Source organism: Saccoglossus kowalevskii, chromosome 17 (assembly GCF_978046115.1).
Source record: "Saccoglossus kowalevskii chromosome 17, keSacKowa6.1, whole genome shotgun sequence".
NCBI classification, from domain to species: domain Eukaryota; kingdom Metazoa; phylum Hemichordata; class Enteropneusta; family Harrimaniidae; genus Saccoglossus; species Saccoglossus kowalevskii.
This window is the reverse complement of record NC_140657.1, coordinates 613,886-636,062: the sequence shown is the minus strand read 5'-3', so window position 1 is coordinate 636,062 and position 22,177 is coordinate 613,886. Positions and strand designations below refer to the sequence as shown.

Sequence of the window (22,177 nt, the reverse complement as noted above, 5' to 3'; positions counted from 1 at the left end):
TTTAGCAATACTTGGTGTCTAGGTAAAGGTTTTAGCAATATTTGGTGTCTAGGTAAAGGTTTTAGCAATACTTGGTGTCTAGGTAAAGGTTTTAGCAATACTTGGTGTCTAGGTAAAGGTTTCAGCAATACTTGGTGTCTAGGTAAAGGTTTCAGTAATACTTGGTGTCTAGATAAAGGTCTCAGTAATACTTGGTGTCTAGGTAAAGGTTTCAGCAATACTTGGTGTCTCGGTAACGGTTTCAGCAATACTTGGTGTCTAGGTAAAGGTTTTAGCAATACTTGGTGTCTAGGTAAAGGTTTTAGCAATACTTGGTGTCTAGGTAAAGGTTTTAGCAATACTTGGTGTCTAGGTAAAGGTTTCAGCAATACTTGGTGTCTTGGTAACGGTTTCAGCAATACTTGGTGTCTAGGTAAAGGTTTTAGCAATACTTGGTGTCTAGGTAAAGGTTTTAGCAATACTTGGTGTCTAGGTAAAGGTTTCAGTAATACTTGGTGTCTAGATAAAGGTCTCAGTAATACTTGGTGTCTAGATAAAGGTTTTAGCAATACTTGGTGTCTAGGTAAAGGTTTCAGCAATACTTGGTGTCTCGGTAACGGTTTCAGCAATACTTGGTGTCTAGGTAAAGGTTTTAGCAATACTTGGTGTCTAGGTAAAGGTTTTAGCAATACTTGGTATCTAGGTAAAGGTTTTAGCAATACTTGGTGTCTAGGTAAAGGTTTTAGCAATACTTGGTGTCTAGGTAAAGGTTTTAGCAATACTTGGTGTCTAGGTAAAGGTTTTAGCAATACTTGGTGTCTAGGTAAAGGTTTTAGCAATACTTGGTGTCTAGGTAAAGGTTTTAGCAATACTTGGTGTCTTGGTAAAGGTTTTAGCAATACTTGGTGTCTTGGTAAAGGTTTTAGCAATATTTGGTGTCTAGGTAAAGGTTTTAGCAACACTTGATGTCTAGGTAAAGGTTTTAGCAATACTTAGTGTCTAGGTAAAGGTTTTAACAATACTTGGTGTCTAGGTAAAGGTTTTAGCAATACTTGATGTCTAGGTAAAGGTTTTAGCAATACTTGGTGTCTAGGTAAAGGTTTTAGCAATACTTGGTGTCTAGGTAAAGGTTTTAGCAATACTTGGTGTCTAGGTAAAGGTTTTAGCAATACTTGGTGTCTAGGTAAAGGTTTTAGCAATACTTGGTGTCTAGATAAAGGTTTCAGCAATACTTGGTGTCTAGGTAAAGGTTTCAGCAATACTTGGTGTCTAGGTAAAGGTTTTAGCAATACTTGGTGTCTAGGTCAAGGTTTTAGCAATACTTGGTGTCTAGGTAAAGGTTTTAGCAATACTTGGTGTCTTGGTAAAGGTTTTAGCAATACTTGGTGTCTTGGTAAAGGTTTTAGCAATACTTGGTGTCTTGGTAAAGGTTTTAGCAATACTTGGTGTCTAGATAAAGGTTTCAGCAATACTTGGTGTCTAGGTAAAGGTTTCAGCAATACTTGGTGTCTAGGTAAAGGTTTCAGCAATACTTGGTGTCTAGGTAAAGGTTTTAGCAATACTTGGTGTCTAGGTAAAGGTTTTAGCAATACTTGGTGTCTAGGTAAAGGTTTTAGCAATACTTGGTGTCTAGGTAAAGGTTTTAGCAATACTTGGTGTCTTGGTAAAGGTTTTAGCAATACTTGGTGTCTTGGTAAAGGTTTTAGCAATACTTGGTGTCTAGGTAAAGGTTTTAGCAATACTTGGTGTCTTGGTAAAGGTTTTAGCAATACTTGGTGTCTAGGTAAAGGTTTTAGCAATACTTGGTGTCTAGGTAAAGGTTTTAGCAATACTTGGTGTCTAGGCTGCTGTTGATTTTTGATGTAACAAACTGAGCTGTAATACAGTTTACCTGGTAAAGGCGTTCTCCTAATTCGCTGGAAACTTGACAACATTGTAAGAAAGTTAGAAATCCATAGCAGTTCTCATTTCCTAAGAAGATAAAAGTAGGAGTGTACAAAAAATTGATTTTATGAGTCACTTCATATGACTTGTTAGAACTACTGTCAATTTTCATAACAGTAACCACTTTCTCAGATGTCTTTTGCTCATCTTAAAAAAAAATAAAAAGTTTGATTAAAACAACATAAATTATAATAATTATATAGAAACATCAAATGGGGTTACCTTGTTCCTGATGGTCAAATATATTCAAGTTTGACTTACCTTGTTCTTGGTGGTCTAATGGTTGCCAATCATCCAATGGTAAATCACATATAGAGAATAGCTCCCTGGGTACACTCTTAAAATAACAATAGAATGTATAGTTACAATTGTAATGTACAATAGCCGCAATAGCTGTAACTGTTTTTACTATGATTCCTATTTTCAACAAGTCATTGAAAATGACACAGTCCCCATTAAATTTTTGAAAGTTCCCTTTGTGCTCGTCATATTAAATGGGAGAGGTTGTTGCAAGCATGTTCTTGAAACTTTGAGTCCTAAGTGGCGTATACAACAGATTGTTTATTTACATCAAATTCGAACATGTGTTGCGTGGAGACCCCTTCGGTTTAAAACATAGCAAAGAAAAACATAGATCACACGTGAAAGCATGTCAAAGTTATCACATTTTAAACAAACAAGATGGCCGCCAGTTGGCCAAATTCGGAGGTATATAAATGTACCAAAAATGAGGCAAGTACGGGACGTACTTTTCAGAAAATAGCGAGTACGGGTGATATTTCTAGCGAGTATTGGTGATATTATTAGCGAGTACGAGTGATTTTTGTAGCGAGTATGTGTGGTATTTGCTGTGAGTACGGGTGGTATTTGTAGCGAGTACATGGAGGTAATTTAGCAAGTACAAGCAGGGAGGGTAAAATATAGCGAGTACAGGGTGCAGCAAAACACGCCATTAAGAAATAAAATATCAATGGTACGAACTGAACTAATTCTATCTTACGAAAACTAAATGTGGACAATAAGCAGCCATGTTTAATTAATTATATATTCACACAGTTTGACCCCTATGACATAGCAAAATGGGCGCCTCGTAAACAAAAGTGCCCCGTAACTGACCTAACAAGTGTAATCATGGAACTACAATAATAAATAGACTCATTCCCTTTGGCCTGACGAGAGTGACGCAACAGTGTTCGTAATAACACGTTGTCCAAATATAACATTGTTTCACTGTAGTGTACATTTTTGTTGAGTAAGCTAGTTGAATCTATGGCAAGATTAACACCTCGAAGTTGAGGTGTGATCACAATGAAAACCGTAATTGTTTACGTGGTAACGACACTATGTGATACATAGATCCCTTTTTAAACACGTCGTTTTTCAGACATCCAAAATCAAGCCAAATTGAATGTGTTCCTGCACACGCAATTTTTTTTGCCAGGAAATTATTGTGCAGAATATGATTTGGAACATACATGAGACTAGCTTATTCCTAGCTTTCAGGAGCTGTGGATAATTAAAATTCTTGCACAATACGCGTGTAGACTGTTTTCGTTTTTTCGTAAGATGGAACTAGTTTCGGTTCGTTAGATTGAACTAGTTTCAGTTCGTACCACTGATATTTTCTTTCTCAATGGAGTGTTTTGCTGCACCCGTAATTGTATAAATCCTGTACATTTTACCCCGCAATACCCCCACCCCGTACTTGCTATATTTTACCCTCCCTGCATGTACTCGCTAAATTACCTCCATGTACTTGCTACAAATACCACCCGTACTCACTGCAAATACAACTCATACTTGCTACAAATACCACCCGTACTCGCTACAAATATCACCCATACTCGCTATTTTCTGAAAAGTATGTCCCGTACTTTTCACCCATACTTGGTTAATTTTGGTACATTTATATACTAGAAATTTGATCAAATTGCTAATTGAATTGACATGTATATGTATCCATTTATGACATGCTAAATATCAATGAAAATGATACATGGGTGACAGAGATATAGTAATATGGCCACAAATAAAAAACAGCCGTTATTCAGCCATATTTGATCTGATTATGAAACAAAGTGACATGTATGATGTACGTGCCAAATACGAATGAAAATGGTACATAAATCTTGGAAATATAGTAGTAAGGCCAAAAAGTCAGATGGCTAATTGGCCTTGATCTGATTTTGAAACAAATTGTCATGGACATGTATCCTAACATGTATAAAGTATGTGCCAAATTTGAATAAAAACTGACAAAGCATGTCCAAGATACCACATTTAAAAAAAAAACAAGATGCCTGCCAGTCGACCGTCTTTGATCAAATTGCTAAAGAAATTGTCATGGACATGTATCCTAACATGTATAATCTATGTACAAGTTTGAATGAAAACTGACAAAGCATGTTCAAAATACAACATTTTCAAAAAACAAGATGGCTGCCAGTCAAACATTTTGAATCGAATTGCTAAACCACTGCATGTGCATATGTCCCACATAAAGTACTAGGCACATGCAACGAATGAACGGAATCGGTCCAAAGGATTCTGAAATATGACTTCACACAGACGGACGGAAGCACAGACGGAGACCGAATTATAAGTTCCCGTTTTCGGACTTCGTCATGTCATGTATCATTTAGAGTAATTTGTAATGGCTATCACCAAAATGTTGACACTGAAAGCATAGCATAAATGCTATATACCAATGTTGTACATTAAATCACTTGCAAGTGAAAACAAGTCATGCATGGCACAGTCCTTGTTAGTTGTTTATAGTAATACAGTACAAGTACTTGTCCAAATTGTGAGATATTGCCCTGGAACAACACCTGTTAGCCATTTTGAATTGGATCGTCAAACCTATACATCTGTATATCTATGACATGATGTACATGTATAATGAATATATAAAATTTGAACATCAGTCAAAGCATGTCAGAGACATGGTTCTGGATCGCTTTCATTAAAACAAAATAGCCACCAGTCGGCCATTTTGAATCTTATCTGAAAAACAAAATGACATGCATTGATGTCCAATGTATGTAACCAAGTTTGAACAAAATCCATCTGTGAACGGCCGAGAAATGCTTGATTTTGATACTTTTTTAGTACAGAAATGGCAGCCATTCAGCAATCTTGAATCAAATAATGTATACTATATGTGATGTTTGTGTGAAGTTTAAATGTAATTGGTCCAGGCATGTCTAAGATAAAGGTATGAATGCATGCAAACTGTGTTCGAATGGAGACTAAAAAGATGGCCACTGGGTTGCATCCACCTCTACAGAATGTGCCATCTATTGAAATCTATTTTTGTCAGGCAAGCCTCAGTGACACAAGGTGACAATTTACTGGAAGCAAAATTTCAAACGCCATCTTGAGAGACAAGGCCTTTCTGTGATGGCATCTCACTTATGATTTGATGTGTCCCACACAATAGTGTGCACAATGTGCCATCACATATATGGTGACTATCCAAACTTTAGTTTTCATAGCTTAAAGTAAATACAGTATGGTATTTCTGAATGCTAAGCAGTTAATACTTACTTTTTTATGATGAGTGATTTGCTGACAGAGAAATTGATCCAGATACAACAAAACCGTCCATCTTACAGACTGCAATCTGCTCTGTAGCCATCTCACTATTCTTTTCATATCTGTGAACAAAAAAACAAATTTAGTTTTGATTTGTAGGGGATAAAATGTATTTGGCTGAATTGGTATGTGATGACACAAAAAGGGGAAACTATGTCAAAAAAATTTCTATTTAAACAAAAAACAAATTGGGAAGCATATTAAATCCATTGTGTCCTGTAGAAAATGAGTAGAAGTGCAAACTATTATGTCTTAACACCAAAATTGGTTAAAGTGCATCTGAGAAATAGGAAGAAAACAACCATTTCAAATAAATCGCAAAAGAAAGGTAACGATGCTTGAGTAATGTTAATAGCTGTAATGAAGTGAGCTCAATGACCACCAGTTGGCCATTTTGAATCACATCACAAAACAAACAAACATAACAGGAATCCTTCCTGGGTGATACAATGTATAAATACCAAGTTAGAATTACTGCAGATCAGTTTTCTTTTGTTTCCAAGTTTGAAGGTGAATATTTATGTATGTACATGTACTCACTGATATATATGTTATTTTTCAGAATTGTGAAAGTTAGGTTCACCAGGTCTTATACTTGCTTTTAGAAGTCTAGGAACCATGATGTTCAAGATCAAAGGCCACAAAGAAACATCAGAAGAAAAAAAACAATAGAATCTTAGTAACCTTAATAATCTTAGAACCTTAGTAATTCAAAAAGATATGGCTATGAGTCGGTCAAAAATAAATGAAATGAAGAACAAATATATGTAGATAAAAAAATGTGAATGATAACAATGGTAAATAAATAAGTGTTTTTCCATACCTTTTGTTGGTGACTCGTGTAAGGTCTTAATAAAGTGATAAAGTAGATCAACACTCAGATCTTTTATCTCTATCATCTGGTCTCCATAGCAGCCATTATCCCACATCATATCACACTCACCAATGATGTTACACAGGCAAAGCATGATAGGAAATATAGGCAACGTTTTTAACCAAAGGTGATCAGTTGATTTGCTAATCACCATAGTAACTCTCAGCAACTGCAATGCTGTCAAGGGCGAGACTTGATTCTCATGGAAACCAAGATAAGGTAGGCAGCAGGTTCTCACAAATTCCAGAACATTGAGTAGTGGTGATGAATTAACATCTAATGCAAGACTATAAGGCTGAAAAAAGCAAAGAAAGCTTAGAAAGAACTCCCGTGTGCTGAAAGTATTGGAGGAATACTGTATTTACTATCATATTAGAAGCGCATCTTCATTACACATAAAAACCGTAATTGTATTTATTGAATGCAAAATCATTGAAATATGTCTTATTTTTACAGTGAACACATGTGTTTCTAATATATACCAAATGATTAGGGTGGTTCAAAATATCATTTAAAATTACAATATTTAATGAACTAATGATCGTATATGATGACCTAATATTTTGGTCATATATCTTGTCAGACAACAAAATTATAACACCGGTTACATACATATATTACAGTTATGCATATTATTGAAGTCACATGACCATATATAATCATCTGATACATTAATATCACATTGTCAGATGCTTTCATTATAGCACTGGTTGCATGTCACTATCTGTAGGAGTGTTTAGTACATTCACAGTCCCTCCACACCCGGTTACAAAACGCTTCGAGTTCTATTGTCACAATGCATGTTTCACATTCATAAATTAGCTTACCGCACACTGTCTACATTAACATAAAATTAGCATATAGTATGACATCATTTTCACCCAGAATACCTCGCAATTCATTTCTGCGCAGGCATATACAACTTTATTTTCATGTTTCACTGTTGTGAAAGTTTCAACTTTCTGACTTCCGGGTATTTTATTTGAACGAAATGTGGGGAAAATGTGAAGATTTCGTTGATTTCAGCGACAGTGATATTGATTGGGATGACATAATAGAAGAAGGACCTTAGTATTTAGATGCAGGATATATGCACGAACAAAACACAGACTACACTACCACCATCATCGCGTATGGCTTCAAGTTGGCACCTGGCCACAAACAAGACTGAATTTTTAACTGGAAAAAATGAACTGAAAAATAAGAGAACAGCAATGAAAATAATATTTGCCATTTTTTGGGATATCTAACCCCAAAATAGTACTAACTATATGATAGTTTAAGCCGAAATGTGCATACACTAATGTCGATACAATCGGATATTCTCAGCTTAACGACGCCAATAGTAGGTATTACCATCTTTAAAACAAAAATTCTGCCGAGCACACGTACCGAGTAACGTGACTGTTATTTAATATTATTAGAATGGGGCATATGACAACATAAACGGTTTGGTTATCTGAAAGCTACATTTAATTCCACTCACAGAATAACATTTTTTGTTAGCATCACCAAACGGCTATCTCAAATGCAAAATGAACAACTGAAATGAACTTAATGTAAAACGGCACTTATGTAAAAGTAAAAAATATTGTCCAAAAATTAAAGTATCAAATCACAAATTAATAACTGATTGTTTTGGGGGTGGTAACGCAATTTACCAGGGTTGAAACATTCGTGGTATTATTGTCGTAACGCATACAATAACAAGTCATTGAAAATGACACAGTCCCCGTTAAGTTCTCTTTGTGCTCGTCATATTAAAGCGGAGGGGTTGTCACGAGCGTGTCCTTGAAACTTGAGTTCCAAGTGGCGTATACAACAAATTGTTTATTTACATCAAAACACTAGTTTCGTGTCATAGTAATATAGCCAAAATAAAAACAGCCGTTATTCAGCCATCTTTGATCTGATTATGAAACACACTGATATGTATGATGTATGTGCCAAATACGAATGAAAATGGTACATAAATTGTGGAAATATAGTAGTAAGGCCAAAAAGTCAGATGGCTGTCAATCGGCCATCCTTGACCAGATTTTGAAACAAATTGTCATGGACATGCATCCTAACATGTATAAAGTACATGTATGTGCCAAATTTGAATGAAAACTGACAGAGCACGTCCAAGATACCGCATAAAAAAAACAAAAACAAGATGCCTGCCAGTCGACCATCTTTGATCCAATTGCGAAATAAATCGTCATGGACATGTATCCTAACATGTATAATCTATGTACCAAGTTTGAATGACAACTGACAAAGCCTGTCCAAAATACAACATTTTCAAAAAACAAGATGGCTGCCAGTCGGCCATTTTGAATGGAATCGCTAAACCACTGCATGTGCATATGTCCCACATAAGGTACTAGGCACATGCAAAGAATGAACGGAATCGGTCCACAGGATTCTGAAATATGACGTTGGATAGACTGACGCACAGACAGACGCACACACGGACGGTCGGACAGACAGACTCAGGAACTCACAGATGGTCGGGGACATGTATCCTAACATGTATGATCTATGTACTAAATTTGAATGAAAACTGACAAAGCATGTCCAAAATACGACATTTTCAAAAAACAAGATGGCTGCCAGTCGGCCATCTTTGATCCAATTGTGAAATAAATCATCATGGACATGTATCCTAACATGTATAATCTATGTACCAAGTTTGAATGAAAACTGGCAAAGCATGTCCAAAATACAACATTTTCAAAAAACAAGATGGCTGCCAGTCGGCCATTTTAAATCGAATCGCTAAACCACTGCATGTGCATATGTCCCACATAAAGTACTAGGCACATGCAAAGAATGAACGGAATCAGTCCAAGGGATTCTGAGATATGACTCCGGACGGACGGACGGACGGACGGACGCACAGACGCACGGACAAACGGACGGACGGAGACCGAATTATAAGTCCCCGTTTTCGGACTTCGTCCGAACGGGGACTAATAATGAATGAACATGGCAGCTACAGTTTGAAATCAAAATCGCTTTGTTTCCGTTATTTATAATGAATATCAATTTTAAGCTACACGTGCCTTTTCATGAAACCGATATGATCACACAGAGACTTGTAACTTTAAATAAAATTTACCGACTTTGCTTAAAAACATGCAATATTTGTAGACGTGAGAGTGAACAGAAGTGCTTCAAATGTGCTCGAAGAAAATGCTATGACATCACAGGACTTGGGCGATTAAAACAATAGCATTTCATAACCGGGTGTTGAGGGACTGTGATACATTACAGTTATGCATATTAAGAAACTATTTATACCAAGTAGGTAACTAATATGCAAGGAATTCAACCCCGAAGTAATCACATATGTGGATTATCCATAGGTTTGTACCTGGTTTTATTGAAATTTGATGAGTGTTTCTCAATATGTAGAAACCTATAAATTGGTTAATTTGTGCAAATTAGGTAATTAGTAAGCACAAACATTATTTGATGAAGAAACAGATATCCAGATATACTTACCTTTAACAATGATGTGAGCAATTCCAAGAGATTAGTTAATTTGGTATTTGATTCCTCCAATGTATCGGATATATTGTGTATGGCTTCACATAACACAGTGTTGCTATGGTTACGATATTGATAATGACACACTGTAGCTATACACTGTAGAATCTGAAATAAAAAAATGGGTGAAAAATGTTTAAGAACTCTTGAAACCAAAGGCACACAATTCAAAATTACAAAATCTTACAAGAAATAAAAGTGACAATCATAGAACACAATATAGTGTGTGAAAAGATCAAATGATTACTACCTGTGCAGACAATAAAACATTTTAAAGCACAACTGTGTTACTTTGCTGTGATTTGCTCTCAATTCCAGGGAAGTGTATAACATGAACAAAGCACTCAAGAATTTATTTCAACACCACAACAGTTATTAATGTGTCTATCTTTATTTTAGTTTTTGTTCACATACCATAATGCTTAGTGGTGTCATTTGAAATCAGTGCAATATAGCCATGAATAGGGTATATAACTAATCTAGCAGGTCTCATCTCTGCCATATAGTCACATATATGGTATATAATTAATCTAGCAGGTCTCATCTCTGCCATATAGTCACATATATGGTATATAATTAATCTAACAGGCCTCATCTCTGCCATATAGTCACATATATAGTATATAATTAATGTAGCAGGTCTCATCTCTGCCATATAGTCACATATATGATATATAATTAATCTAGCAGGCCTCATCTCTGCCATATAGTCACATATATGATATATAATTAATCTAGCAGGTCTCATCTCTGCCATATAGTCACATATATGGTATATAATTAATCTAGCAAGCCTCATCTCTGCCATATACATATAGTCACATATATGGTATAAAATTAATCTAGCAGGTCTCATCTCTGCCATATAGTCACATATATGATATATAATTAATCTAGCAGGTCTCATCTCTGCCATATAGCCACATATATGGTATATAATTAATCTAGCAGGCCTCATCTCTGCAATATAGTCACATATATGATATATAATTAATCTAGCAGGTCTCATCTCTGCCATATAGTCACATATATGGTATATAATTAATCTAGCAGGCCTCATCTCTGCAATATAGTCACATATATGATATATAATTAATCTAGCAGGTATCATCTCTGCCATATAGTCACATATATGGTATATAATTAATCTAGCAAGCCTCATCTCTGCAATATAGTCACATATAGGGTATATAATTAATCTAGCAGGTCTCATCTCTGCAATATAGTCACATATAGGGTATATAATTAATCTAGCAGGTCTCATCTCTGCAATATAGTCACATATAGGGTATATAATTAATCTAGCAAGCCTCATCTCTGCCATATAGTCACATATATGATATATAATTAATCTAGCAGGTCTCATCTCTGCCATATAGTCACATATATGATATATAATTAATCTAGCAGGTCTCATCTCTGCCATATAGTCACATATAGGGTATATAATTAATCTAGCAGGTCTCATCTCTGCCATATAGTCACATATATGATATATAATTAATCTAGCAGGCCTCATCTCTGCCATATAGTCACATATACGGTATATAATTAATCTAGCAGGCCTCATCTCTGCAATATAGTCACATCTATGATATATAATTAATCTAGCAGGCCTCATCTCTGCAATATAGTCACATATATGGTATATAATTAATCTAGCAGGTCTCATCTCTGCCATACAGTCGCATATATGATATATAATTAATCTAGCAAGCCTCATCTCTGCCATATAGTCACATATATGATATATAATTAATCTAGCAGGTCTCATCTCTGCCATATAGTCACATATATGGTATATAATTAATCTAGCAAGCCTCATCTCTGCCATATAGTCACATATATGATATATAATTAATCTAGCAAGCCTCATCTCTGCAATATAGTCACATATAGGGTATATAATTAATCTAGCAGGTCTCATCTCTGCCATATAGTCAAATATATGATATATAATTAATCTAGCAGGTCTCATCTCTGCCATATAGTCACATATATGATATATAATTAATCTAGCAGGTCTCATCTCTGCAATATAGTCACATATATGATATATAATTAATCTAGCAAGCCTCATCTCTGCAATATAGTCACATATAGGGTATATAATTAATCTAGCAGGTCTCATCTCTGCCATATAGTCACATATATGATATATAATTGATCTAGCAGGTCTCATCTCTGCCATATACATGTAGTCACATATATGATATATAATTAATCTAGCAGGCCTCATCTCTGCCATATAGTCACATATATGATATATAATTAATCTAGCAGGCCTCATCTCTGCAATATAGTCACATATATGGTATATAATTAATCTAGCAGGTCTCATCTCTGCCATATAGTCACATATATGATATATAATTAATCTAGCAGGCCTCATCTCAGCAATATAGTCACATATATGGTATATAATTAATCTAGCAGGTCTCATCTCTGCCATATAGTCACATATATGATATATAATTAATCTAGCAAGCCTCATCTCTGCCATATAGTCACATATATGATATATAATTAATCTAGCAGGTCTCATCTCTGCAATATAGTCACATATATGGTATATAATTAATCTAGCAGGCCTCATCTCTGCCATATAGTCACATATATGGTATATAATTAATCTAGCAAGCCTCATCTCTGCCATATACATGTAGTCACATATATGATATATAATTAATCTAGCAGGTCTCATCTCTGCAATATAGTCACATATATGATATATAATTAATCTAGCAGGCCTCATCTCTGCAATATAGTCACATATATGGTATATAATTAATCTAGCAGGCCTCATCTCTGCAATATAGTCACATATATGATATATAATTAATCTAGCAGGCCTCATCTCTGCAATATAGTCACATATATGATATATAATTAATCTAGCAGGTCTCATCTCTGCCATATAGTCACATATATGGTATATAATTAATCTAGCAGGCCTCAACTCTGCAATATAGTCACATATATGATATATAATTAATCTAGCAGGCCTCATCTCTGCAATATAGTCACATATATGGTATATAATTAATCTAGCAAGCCTCATCTCTGCCATATATTCACATATATGATATATAATTAATCTAGCAGGCCTCATCTCTGCCATATAGTCACATATATGATATATAATTAATCTAGCAAGCCTCATCTCTGCCATATAGTCACATATATGGTATATAATTAATCTAGCAGGTCTCATCTCTGCCATATAGTCACATATATGGTATATAATTAATCTAGCAAGCCTCATCTCTGCAATATAGTCACATATATGGTATATAATTAATCTAGCAGGTCTCATCTCTGCCATATAGTCACATATATGGTATATAATTAATCTAGCAAGCCTCATCTCTGCAATATAGTCACATATATGGTATATAATTAATCTAGCAGGCCTCATCTCTGCCATATAGTCACATATATGATATATAATTAATCTAGCAGGCCTCATCTCTGCAATATAGTCACATATATGGTATATAATTAATCTAGCAGGTCTCATCTCTGCCATATAGTCACATATATGGTATATAATTAATCTAGCAGGCCTCATCTCTGCAATATAGTCACATATATGGTATATAATTAATCTAGCAGGTCTCATCTCTGCCATATAGTCACATATATGATATATAATTAATCTAGCAGGCCTCATCTCTGCAATATAGTCACATATATGGTATATAATTAATCTAGCAGGTCTCATCTCTGCCATATACATGTAGTCACATATATGGTATATAATTAATCTAGCAAGCCTCATCTCTGCAATATAGTCACATATATGGTATATAATTAATCTAGCAAGCCTCATCTCTGCAATATAGTCACATATATGATATATAATTAATCTAGCAGGCCTCATCTCTGCCATATAGTCACATATATGATATATTATTAATCTAGCAGGTCTCATCTCTGCCATATACATGTAGTCACATATATGGTATATAATTAATCTAGCAAGCCTCATCTCTGCAATATAGTCACATATATGGTATATAATTAATCTAGCAAGCCTCATCTCTGCAATATAGTCACATATATGATATATAATTAATCTAGCAGGCCTCATCTCTGCCATATAGTCACATATATGGTATATAATTAATCTAGCAGGTCTCATCTCTGCCATATACATGTAGTCACATATATGGTATATAATTAATCTAGCAAGCCTCATCTCTGCAATATAGTCACATATATGGTATATAATTAATCTAGCAAGCCTCATCTCTGCAATATAGTCACATATATAATTAATCTAGCAGGCCTCATCTCTGCCATATAGTCACATATATGATATATAATTAATCTAGCAGGTCTCATCTCTGCCATATAGTCACATATATGGTATATAATTAATCTAGCAAGCCTCATCTCTGCAATATAGTCACATATATGATATATAATTAATCTAGCAGGTCTCATCTCTGCCATATAGTCACATATATGGTATATAATTAATCTAGCAAGCCTCATCTCTGCCATATAGTCACATATATGATATATAATTAATCTAGCAAGCCTCATCTCTGCCATATAGTCACATATATGGTATATAATTAATCTAGCAGGTCTCATCTCTGCCATATAGTCACATATATGATATATAATTAATCTAGCAGGTCTCATCTCTGCCATACAGTCACATATATGATATATAATTAATCTAGCAAGCCTCATCTCTGCCATATAGTCACATATATGATATATAATTAATCTAGCAGGTCTCATCTCTGCCATATAGTCACATATATGGTATATAATTAATCTAGCAAGCCTCATCTCTGCCATATAGTCACATATATGATATATAATTAATCTAGCAAGCCTCATCTCTGCAATATAGTCACATATAGGGTATATAATTAATCTAGCAGGTCTCATCTCTGCCATATAGTCACATATATGATATATAATTAATCTAGCAGGTCTCATCTCTGCCATATAGTCACATATATGATATATAATTAATCTAGCAGGTCTCATCTCTGCCATATAGTCACATATATGATATATAATTAATCTAGCAGGCCTCATCTCTGCCATATACATGTAGTCACATATATGATATATAATTAATCTAGCAGGCCTCATCTCTGCAATATAGTCACATATATGATATATAATTAATCTAGCAAGCCTCATCTCTGCCATATAGTCACATATATGATATATAATTAATCTAGCAAGCCTCATCTCTGCCATATAGTCACATATATGATATATAATTAATCTAGCAGGCCTCATCTCTGCAATATAGTCACATATATGGTATATAATTAATCTAGCAAGCCTCATCTCTGCAATATAGTCACATATAGGGTATATAATTAATCTAGCAGGTCTCATCTCTGCAATATAGTCACATATATGATATATAATTAATCTAGCAAGCCTCATCTCTGCAATATAGTCACATATAGGGTATATAATTAATCTAGCAGGTCTCATCTCTGCCATATAGTCACATATATGATATATAATTGATCTAGCAGGTCTCATCTCTGCCATATAGTCACATATATGATATATAATTGATCTAGCAGGTCTCATCTCTGCCATATAGTCACATATATGATATATAATTAATCTAGCAGGCCTCATCTCTGCCATATAGTCACATATATGATATATAATTAATCTAGCAGGCCTCATCTCTGCAATATAGTCACATATATGGTATATAATTAATCTAGCAGGCCTCATCTCTGCCATATAGTCACATATATGATATATAATTAATCTAGCAGGCCTCATCTCTGCAATATAGTCACATATATGATATATAATTAATCTAGCAAGCCTCATCTCTGCCATATAGTCACATATATGATATATAATTAATCTAGCAAGCCTCATCTCTGCCATATAGTCACATATATGATATATAATTAATCTAGCAGGCCTCATCTCTGCAATATAGTCACATATATGGTATATAATTAATCTAGCAAGCCTCATCTCTGCAATATAGTCACATATAGGGTATATAATTAATCTAGCAGGTCTCATCTCTGCAATATAGTCACATATATGATATATAATTAATCCAGCAAGCCTCATCTCTGCAATATAGTCACATCTAGGGTATATAATTAATCTAGCAGGTCTCATCTCTGCCATATAGTCACATATATGATATATAATTAATCTAGCAGGTCTCATCTCTTCCATATAGTCACATATATGGTATATAATTAATCTAGCAGGCCTCATCTCTGCAATATAGTCACATATATGATATATAATTAATCTAGCAGGCCTCATCTCAGCAATATAGTCACATATATGGTATATAATTAATCTAGCAGGTCTCATCTCTGCCATATAGTCACATATATGATATATAATTAATCTAGCAAGCCTCATCTCTGCCATATAGTCACATATATGATATATAATTAATCTAGCAGGCCTCATCTCTGCAATATAGTCACATATATGGTATATAATTAATCTAGCAGGCCGCATCTCTGCCATATAGTCACATATATGGTATATAATTAATCTAGCAAGTCTCATCTCTGCCATATACATGTAGTCACATATATGATATATAATTAATCTAGCAGGTCTCATCTCTGCAATATAGTCACATATATGATATATAATTAATCTAGCAGGCCTCATCTCTGCAATATAGTCACATATATGGTATATAATTAATCTAGCAGGCCTCATCTCTGCAATATAGTCACATATAGGGTATATAATTAATCTAGCAAGCCTCATCTCTGCCATATAGTCACATATATGATATATAATTAATCTAGCAGGCCTCATCTCTGCAATATAGTCACATATATGATATATAATTAATCTAGCAGGCCTCATCTCTGCAATATAGTCACATATATGATAAATAATTAATCTAGCAGGTCTCATCTCTGCCATATAGTCACATATATGGTATATAATTAATCTAGCAGGCCTCATCTCTGCAATATAGTCACATATATGATATATAATTAATCTAGCAGGCCTCATCTCTGCAATATAGTCACATATATGGTATATAATTAATCTAGCAAGCCTCATCTCTGCCATATATTCACATATATGATATATAATTAATCTAGCAGGCCTCATCTCTGCCATATAGTCACATATATGATATATAATTAATCTAGCAAGCCTCATCTCTGCCATATAGTCACATATATGGTATATAATTAATCTAGCAGGTCTCATCTCTGCCATATAGTCACATATATGGTATATAATTAATCTAGCAAGCCTCATCTCTGCAATATAGTCACATATATGATATATAATTAATCTAGCAGGCCTCATCTCTGCCATATAGTCACATATATGATATATAATTAATCTAGCAGGTCTCATCTCTGCCATATACATGTAGTCACATATATGGTATATAATTAATCTAGCAAGCCTCATCTCTGCAATATAGTCACATATATGGTATATAATTAATCTAGCAAGCCTCATCTCTGCAATATAGTCACATATATGATATATAATTAATCTAGCAGGCCTCATCTCTGCCATATAGTCACATATATGGTATATAATTAATCTAGCAGGTCTCATCTCTGCCATATACATGTAGTCACATATATGGTATATAATTAATCTAGCAAGCCTCATCTCTGCAATATAGTCACATATATGGTATATAATTAATCTAGCAAGCCTCATCTCTGCAATATAGTCACATATATGATATATAATTAATCTAGCAGGCCTCATCTCTGCCATATAGTCACATATATGATATATAATTAATCTAGCAGGTCTCATCTCTGCCATATAGTCACATATATGGTATATAATTAATCTAGCAAGCCTCATCTCTGCAATATAGTCACATATATGATATATAATTAATCTAGCAGGTCTCATCTCTGCCATATAGTCACATATATGGTATATAATTAATCTAGCAAGCCTCATCTCTGCCATATAGTCACATATATGATATATAATTAATCTAGCAAGCCTCATCTCTGCCATATAGTCACATATATGGTATATAATTCATCTAGCAAGCCTCATCTCTGCCATATACATGTAGTCACATATATGGTATATAACTAATCTAGCAGGCCTCATCTCTGCAATATAGTCACATATATGGTATATAATTAATCTAGCAGGCCTCATCTCTGCCATATAGTCACATATATGGTATATAATTAATCTAGCAGGTCTCATCTCTGCCATATACATGTAGTCACATATATGGTATATAATTAATCTAGCAGGCCTCATCTCTGCCATAGTCACATATATGGTATATAATTAATCTAGCAAGCCTCATCTCTGCCATATAGTCACATATATGGTATATAATTAATCTAGCAAGCCTCATCTCTGCCATATAGTCACATATATGGTATATAATTAATCTAGCAAGCCTCATCTCTGCCATATAGTCACATATATGGTATATAATTAATCTAGCAAACCTCATCTCTGCCATATACATGTAGTCACATATATGATATATAATTAATCTAGCAGGCCTCATCTCTGCAATATAGTCACATATATGATATATAATTAATCTAGCAGGCCTCATCTCTGCAATATAGTCACATATATGGTATATAATTAATCTAGCAGGTCTCATCTCTGCCATATAGTCACATATATGATATATAATTAATCTAGCAGGCCTCATCTCTGCAATATAGTCACATATATGATATATAATTAATCTAGCAGGCCTCATCTCTGCCATATAGTCACATATATGATATATAATTAATCTAGCAGGTCTCATCTCTGCCATATAGTCACATATATGGTATATAATTAATCTAGCAGGTCTCATCTCTGCCATATAGTCACATATATGATATATAATTAATCTAGCAAGCCTCATCTCTGCCATATAGTCACATATATGATATATAATTAATCTAGCAGGCCTCATCTCTGCCATATAGTCACATATATGGTATATAATTAATCTAGCAAGCCTCATCTCTGCCATATACATGTAGTCACATATATGATATATAATTAATCTAGCAGGCCTCATCTCTGCCATATACATGTAGTCACATATATGATATATAATTAATCTAGCAGGTCTCATCTCTGCCTTATAGTCACATATATGGTATATAATTAATCTAGCAAGCCTCATCTCTGCCATATAGTCACATATATGATATATAATTAATCTAGCAGGCCTCATCTCTGCCATATAGTCACATATATGGTATATAATTAATCTAGCAGGCCTCATCTCTGCAATATAGTCACATATAGGGTATATAATTAATCTAGCAGGTCTCATCTCTGCAATATAGTCACATATATGGTATATAATTAATCTAGCAGGTCTCATCTCTGCCATATAGTCACATATATGGTATATAATTAATCTAGCAGGTCTCATCTCTGCAATATAGTCACATATATGGTATATAATTAATCTAGCAGGTCTCATCTCTGCAATATAGTCACATATATGATATATAATTAATCTAGCAGGCCTCATCTCTGCCATATAGTCACATATATGGTATATAATTAATCTAGCTGGTCTCATCTCTGCCATATAGTCACATATATGGTATATAATTAATCTAGCAAGCCTCATCTCTGCCATATAGTCACATATATGATATATAATTAATCTAGCAGGCCTCATCTCTGCCATATAGTCACATATATGGTATATAATTAATCTAGCAGGCCTCATCTCTGCAATATAGTCACATATATGGTATATAATTAATCTAGCAGGCCTCATCTCTGCCATATAGTCACATATATGGTATATAATTAATCTAGCAGGCCTCATCTCTGCAATATAGTCACATATAGGGTATATAATTAATCTAGCAGGCCTCATCTCTGCAATATAGCATTTAAAAGATTAAGCCTTACCTCAACACACATCGGAATTTGTGACGGGTTTGATGTTGCTATGGTAACAATTTTCTTGATCGTTTCAGTTGGTGATTGAATTGCCAAACTTGCAATTTCAGACAGTAGCTGAAACAAAAATGAAATCAAAATTATTGCCTCATATTTAAGAATGTTCAAAGCAAGCTTAAAAACAAAGTTCAAAGGTCAAAGTGCATTTTTAAGGTATGTTACACACTGACCTCTAGATCAAACACAAAAAGTGTTCTGAGACTAGTCTGTATGAAATCAATATCTACCAGGGAGTGTTCTGAGACTAGTCTGTATGAAATCAATATCTACCAGGGAGTGTTCTGAGACTAGTCTTCATAAAATCAATATCTACAAGGAAGTGTTCTGAGACTAGTCTTCATGAAATCAATATCTACCAGGGAGTGTTCTGAGACTAGTCTTCATGAAATCATGAAATCAATATCTACCAGGGAGTGTTCTGAGACTAGTCTTCATGAAATCAATATCTACCAGGGAGTGTTCTGAGACTAGTCTGTATGAAATCAATATCTACAAGGGAGTGTTCTGAGAACAGTCTGTATGAAATCAATATCTACCAGGGAGTATTCTGAGACTAGTCTTCATGAAATCATGAAATCAATATCTACCAGGGAGTGTTCTGAGACTAGTCTTCATGAAATCAATATCTACCAGGGAGTGTTCTGAGACTAGTCTGTATGAAATCAATATCTACCAGGGAGTGTTCTGAGACTAGTCTGTATGAAATCAATATCTACCAGAGAGTGTTCTGAGACTAGTCTTCATGAAATCAATATCTACCAGGGAGTGTTCTGAGACTAGTCTGTATGAAATCAATATCTACCAGGGAGTGTTCTGAGACTAGTCTGTATGAAATCAATATCTACCAGGGAGTGTTCTGAGACTAGTCTTCATGCAATCAATATCTACCAGGGAGTGTTCTGAGACTAGTCTGTATGAAATCAATATCTACCAGGGAGTGTTCTGAGACTAGTCTGTATGAAATCAATATCTACCAGGGAGTGTTCTGAGACTAGTCTGTATGAAATCAATATCTACCAGGGAGTGTTCTTAGACTAGTCTGTATGAAATCAATATCTACCAGAGAGTGTTCTGAGACTAGTCTGTATGAAATCAATATCTACCAGGGAGTGTTCTGAGACTAGTCTGTATGAAATCAATATCTACCAGGGAGTGTTCTGAGACTAGTCTGTATGAAATCAATATCTACCAGGGAGTGTTCTGAGACTAGTCTGTATGAAATCAATATCTACCAGGGAGTGTTCTGAGACTAGTCTGTATGAAATCAATATCTACCAGGGAGTGTTCTGAGACTAGTCTGTATGAAATCAATATCTACCAGGGAGTGTTCTGAGACTAGTCTGTATGAAATCAATATCTACCAGGGAGTGTTCTGAGACTAGTCTGTATGAAATCAATATCTACCAGGGAGTGTTCTGAGACTAGTCTTCATGAAATCAATATCTACCAGGGAGTGTTCTGAGACTAGTCTTCATGAAATCAATATCTACCAGGGAGTGTTCTGAGACTAGTCTTCATGAAATCAATATCTACCAGGGAGTGTTCTGAGACTAGTCGGTTTGAAATCAATATCTACCAGGGAGTGTTCTGAGACTAGTCTGTATGAAATCAATATCTACCAGGGAGTGTTCTGAGACTAGTCTGCATGAAATCAATATCTACCAGGGAGTGTTCTGAGACTAGTCTGTATGAAATCAATATCTACCAGGGAGTGTTCTGAGACTAGTCTGTATGAAATCAATATCTACCAGAGAGTGTTCTGAGACTAGTCTGTATGAAATCAATATCTACCAGGGAGTGTTCTGAGACTAGTCTGTATGAAATCAATATCTACCAGGGAGTGTTCTGAGACTAGTCTGTATGAAATCAATATCTACCAGGGAGTGTTCCGAGACTAGTCTGTATGAAATCAATATCTACCAGAGAGTGTTCTGAGACTAGTCTGTATGAAATCAATATCTACCAGGGAGTGTTCTGAGACTAGTCTGTATGAAATCAATATCTACCAGGGAGTGTTCTGAGACTAGTCTGTATGAAATCAATATCTACCAGGGAGTGTTCTGAGACTAGTCTGTATGAAATCAATATCTACCAGGGAGTGTTCTGAGACTAGTCTGTATGAAATCAATATCTACAAGGGAGTGTTCTGAGACTAGTCTGTATGAAATCAATATCTACCAGGGAGTGTTCTAAGACTAGTCTGTATGAAATCAATATCTACCAGGGAGTGTTCTGAGACTAGTCTGTATGAAATCAATATCTACTAGGGAGTGTTCTGAGACTAGTCTGTATGAAATCAATATC

At 34.7% G+C, this 22,177-nt stretch overlaps 1 protein-coding gene across 1 annotated transcript in view; it reads right to left on the bottom strand.

The window, feature by feature from the left end:
* The window catches only part of LOC100372476 (gem-associated protein 4-like), a 59,524-nt gene that overhangs the window by 18,586 nt on the left and 18,761 nt on the right, over positions 1 to 22,177 (bottom strand). The window contains exons 6-11 of the mRNA XM_085492152.1: positions 19,823 to 19,930; positions 9,887 to 10,039; positions 6,344 to 6,689; positions 5,473 to 5,582; positions 2,185 to 2,260; positions 1,871 to 1,950 (exon numbers count right to left, since the gene is read on the bottom strand). Of these exons, the coding sequence (XP_085348278.1) occupies positions 1,871 to 1,950; positions 2,185 to 2,260; positions 5,473 to 5,582; positions 6,344 to 6,689; positions 9,887 to 10,039; positions 19,823 to 19,930 (873 nt within the window). The remainder of the gene's footprint in view (positions 1 to 1,870; positions 1,951 to 2,184; positions 2,261 to 5,472; positions 5,583 to 6,343; positions 6,690 to 9,886; positions 10,040 to 19,822; positions 19,931 to 22,177) is intronic.